Consider the following 5,096-nt stretch of genomic DNA (forward strand, 5'->3'; position numbering starts at 1 on the left):
TGGTTCAATTGCATTGTGGTCAGGAGCACAAACTGTGTGAATTCAATGCTTCTAAAATTACAGAGATTATATACAATCTGTCTTGATACATGTTCTGGAAGTGCTGGAAAAAATATGTATTGTGTTCATGTGAGTTGGACCTTTCCATAAATATCAATGATACCCTGTTGGCTTATGGTGTTGAGTTCTTCTATATCTTTGCTGATTTTCTGGCTAATGCAGTAAATTTCTGAGAAAGGAATATTGAATTCCCCAGTTATAATTATAGATGGGTCTTTATCGCAATTCAATTTTTTCAGTTTTTCCTTTATATATGTTATAGTTTACTTGTTTGGTGCCTACACATTTAGGATTGCTATTTCTTCTTGATAGATTAACATTTTTATTATTATGTAATATTCTTCTTTGTCCTTTGTAATTTTCTTTGCTGTGAAATATACTTTAATATTTCTATAGACATTCTTTCTTTTGATTAATGTCTGCATGATATGTTTTTTGCTCCCCTTTATTTCAAACCTATATGTATTACTATATCTTGAAGTGAGTTTCTTGTACACAGGCTATAATTGCATCATTTTTCTATCCACTCTGCCATATTCTTTCTTTTAGTTGTTATTAAATGAAAGAAACATGAAACATCAGAAGGTTAAGAAAGTAGAAAGGGTAAAATACAACAGACTTCCCTTCTCTCTTGAGCTTTGAAAATTACATTTGAGAGTTGAAGCAAAAATTATAATACTGCCTAAGGTGGTTCTCAGTGTACGTAAAGGAAATAGTTACAACAATTATATTATAAGTGGGAGACAGTAAAGAAACGAAAAAGGATGTAAGGTTGCCACACTTCACTAAAACTGGTAAAATGGACAAAAGTTGTGATTATACAGGCATATCTCAGAGAGATTGTGAGTTCAATTCCAGACCACCACAATTAAGTGACTATCACAACAAAGCATATCACACAAATATTTTGGTTTCCCAGCGCATACAAAAGTTATGTTTATACTGTGCTGTAGTCTATTAAATGTGCAATATCATTATGTCTAAAAAAGTATATGCCTTTATTTAAAATACTTTATTGCTAAAAAATGTCAACACAAAGACATTAAATGAGCATGTGCTGCTGGAAAATGGTGCTAATAGACTTGTTTAATGCAGGATTACCACAAACCATTAAATTATTTTTTAAAAATGCAATATCTGTGAAGCACAATAAAATAAGGTATGCTCATATAATGTAACACCTAGAGCAGCCACTAAAAAGCTATACAAAGATATCTAATAATAACGCTATACTACAAAATCACTATAGATGCACCATAATGGGATTATTTTTAAAAAGTTCAAGTGACCCACAGAAATGCAGGAAAAAGAAAAGAGAGAAACAAAAAAGAAAATGAACACAATTTAAAAAAATGGCAGACAACTTTAACGTATCAATGACCACATAAAACATAAACAATTTTCTAGATTTTTCAAACAATAAAGGTCATGAAGTCCTCTTATAAAAGTGAAAGTTTAGAAGTTTAGAAAATAACGTTCTACAATGAGCACACATGGACACAGGAAGGGGAACGTCACACTCCGGGGACTGTTGTGGGGTGGGGGGAGGGGGGCGGGATTGCATTAGGAGATACACCTAATGCTAAATGACCAGTTAATGGGTGCAGCACACCAGCATGGCAAATGGATACATATGTAACAAACCTGCACATTGTGCACATGTACCCTAAAACTTAAAGTACAGTAAAAAAAAAATACAAAATAACGTTCTATTTCACTTAATGCCACACCCATGAATAACTATACTGGAATTGATGTGCACACTTTCTGGCATTTATCCACAAACAAATAAAAAGAATGAAAGCAGCCAGATGCAGTGGCTCAGGCCTCTAATCTCAGCACTTTGGAAGGCCAAGGTGGGCGGAACACCTGAGGTCAGGAGTTCAAGACCAGCCTGGCCAAAACGGTGAAGCCCCGTCTCTACTAAAGATACAAAAAATTAGATAGGTGTGCGGCAGGCACCTGTAATCCCAGCTCAGGAGGCCGGGGCGGGAGAATTGCTTGAACCTGGGAGGCGGAGGTTGCAGTGTGCTGAGATGGCACCACTGCACTCCAGCCTGGGCAACAGGGCAAGATTCCATCTCCAAAAATAAAATGAATGAAAGCTAGAGACAGTAGGAGTGACAGAGGGTTTAGTTTTTTCAAGGAGTCCACAATTTACATATTTTTCTACAACATGCTTTTCTCTTTTGACTCCATAAGAGTATGTATTTATCTCACTGCTTTAGACTAGACATTAATAATATGAGTCTACTAAAATTTATACAATTCTATTTCCTAATTTTGCTATTAGAAGGTTTTCATTAACTTATTTTCAATGCAAGTTACATAATATTATATATAATATGCACATTACTGATACTATAAACAAGTGATGAATGAATATAATTAACTTCTAGATGAGTTCTGTGATCCCCATTGTACATAGGAAGTAACTAGAGCCAAAGGGAGCTATAGGCTTTTTTCTACTAACGGATGAGACAAAAATTCAAAACCAGGGCTACTTATTTCCTTTCCACTGTACAATATTGATTATGAATGAAGCCTGAGAAATCCAGCACTATTCATATATTAAGCATGTTTAAAATGCTTGGGAAAATTCCCATGACGTGAGTTTACCCATGTAACAAACCTTCACATGTACCCCCCAACATAAAATAAAAGTTTTAAAAAATGTTTAGGCAGCTGGCCATTTTCTTTGTAGCACTCATTTGATTAGAAAACACCTTCGACATAGATGAAATAAAATATTTCATATTGATTCAACCAACCACTAACTCAATATAAACATAGAAATGTATAAATTCTGTGTGAAATTGGGGGTGGGGGCTTGTACTACTTTTGTTAGCTTCTGAAAAGCATCCCCACAATTTCATATTATTTTATTTCAATCCAGATGATCAAAGTCAAATTGATAGATGAATGTCATTATTCTATCAAAATTCTAGCTTAAGTAGACCTCTGGCCTATTCTACCTTCCTCTAATAAGGATTTATCCCAATAAAAGGAACACTCCTTGAAAGAACTGTATTTCTTTCATTTTACAGAAAATTTACCCTAGGAAGAAACTTATACGAACTTACTATACTTCAGTCCTTGTTAGATGTTAAAACGAAGAGAATTGTTTCTTGTTCCTCAACTACAGAATTGAAAAAAAAAGTAATAGAAAATGTAAGGCTATTTCTCAGGCATCCATTACATAACGAGGTTATTTTGCTTGTAAAGAATATCACCTAGATGAGAGATGCATTCTAGGGATACTAATACAAAGACACGTTGAAGCCTTCAAACATATGTGAACCATGAACACATTTCAAAAAAATTCTGTCTAATTAATTCTACTAATTTCCAAAGCTGGAACCAAAATTAAAATGGCAAGTGGCTGTGAACAATTATAAGCTTCTAAGAAGGTAAAAAATTACATTTTAGAATTATTTTAAAAATATGGATAGTTGTTTAATATAGTGGAAAATTGTTAATCTATGTTTCTAAGAACTACACACCTTAGGAGTTATGCTACTTCTAAGACAATCTCCTTCAATTGTGAAGATGAATCCATTTCATCTTACATCAAGTAAATCACTCTTTACTTGATGATTATAAATACTTTTTTAAATTTGAAAATGAATAGCACTATTGTATTTGTCGTAAAAATACAAATTGAAAAAAGTGACTTGAAATACAGAGCCATTTCATTGCAAGAAATCTCAAAGATTTCCCTTCTTTTCTGGGTCCTTCTCTTGGTCATTTCTAGACTTTTAGTAGCCATGACACTAGGAAACAGCACTGAAGTGACTGAATTCTATCTTCTGGGATTTCGTGCCCAGCATGAGTTTTGGTGTATCCTCTTCATTGTATTCCTTCTCATCTATGTGACCTCCATAATGGGTAATACTGGAATAATCTTACTCATCAACACAGATTCCAGATTTCAAACACCCATGTACTTTTTTCTACAACATTTGGCTTTTGTTGATATCTGTTACACTTCTGCTATCACTCCCAAGATGCTCCAAAGCTTCACAAAAGAAAAGAATTTAATATCATTTCAGGGCTGTGTGATACAATTATTGGTTTATGCAACAATGGCAACAAGTGACTGTTATCTCCTGGCTATGATGGCAGTGGATCGTTATGTTGCCATCTGTAAGCCCCTTCACTATACTGTAATCATGTCCCGAACAGTCTGCATCCATTTGGTAGCTGGTTCATACATCATGGGCTCAATAAATGCCTCTATACAAACAGGTTTTACATTTTCACTGTCCTTCTGCCAGTCCAATAGCATCAATCACTTTTTCTGTGATGGTCCCCCTATTCTTGCTCTTTCATGCTCCAATATTGACATCAACATCATGCTACTTGTTGTCTTTGTGGGATTTAACTTGATGTTCACTGGGTTGGTCGTCATCTTTTCCTACATCTACATCATGGCCACCATCATGAAGATGTCTTCTACTGTAGGGAGAAAAAAATCCTTCTCAACATGTGCCTCCCACCTGACAGCAGTCACCATTTTCTATGGGGCCCTCTCTTACATGTATTTGCAGTCTCATTCTAATAATTCCCAGGAAAGTATGAAAGTGGCCTCTATATTTTATGGCACAATTATTCCCATGTTAAATCCTTTAATCTATAGCTTGAGAAATAAGGAAGTAAAAGAAGCTTTAAAAGTGATAGGGAAAAAGTTCTTTTAAATCAGCCCCAGTTGTTAACATTCAGCTCGACAAATCATCCAATGTAGCTGTTCTGCCAAAATTTAATTTTTCTACAATAAGGAATATGTAGAAAGATGTCAAATTAATAATCTAACATCATCTCTAAAGGAATTTAAAATACAAGAGCCAACCAATCCCAAAGCTAACAGAAGAAAAAAATAACTAAAATCAGAACAGAACTGAACAAAATTGAGACCCAAATATTTATACGAAAATTTAATGAAACCAAAATTTGGTTTCTTGGAAGTATAAATAAGATTGGTAGGCTGCTAGCCAGATTCACAAAGAGAAAAGAGGGAATATCTAAATAAGCACAGC

At 34.4% G+C, this 5,096-nt stretch overlaps 1 protein-coding gene across 1 annotated transcript; it reads left to right on the plus strand.

The window, feature by feature from the left end:
* The first annotated feature begins 3,827 nt into the window (after positions 1-3,827).
* On the plus strand, positions 3,828-4,757 carry LOC129490106 (olfactory receptor 5AK2). The gene has a single exon (XM_055293582.1). It carries the CDS (start codon positions 3,828-3,830, stop codon positions 4,755-4,757), a length of 930 nt encoding a protein of 309 aa, XP_055149557.1.
* The last annotated feature ends 339 nt before the right edge of the window (positions 4,758-5,096 follow it).

Source organism: Symphalangus syndactylus, chromosome 1, assembly GCF_028878055.3.
Source record: "Symphalangus syndactylus isolate Jambi chromosome 1, NHGRI_mSymSyn1-v2.1_pri, whole genome shotgun sequence".
Classification (NCBI taxonomy): Eukaryota; Metazoa; Chordata; class Mammalia; order Primates; family Hylobatidae; genus Symphalangus; species Symphalangus syndactylus.

Coding starts and splice junctions, on each gene's coding strand:
- LOC129490106 (XM_055293582.1), top strand. CDS start 3,828: ATGACACTAGGAAACAGCACTGAAGTGACTGAATTCTATCTTCTGGGA.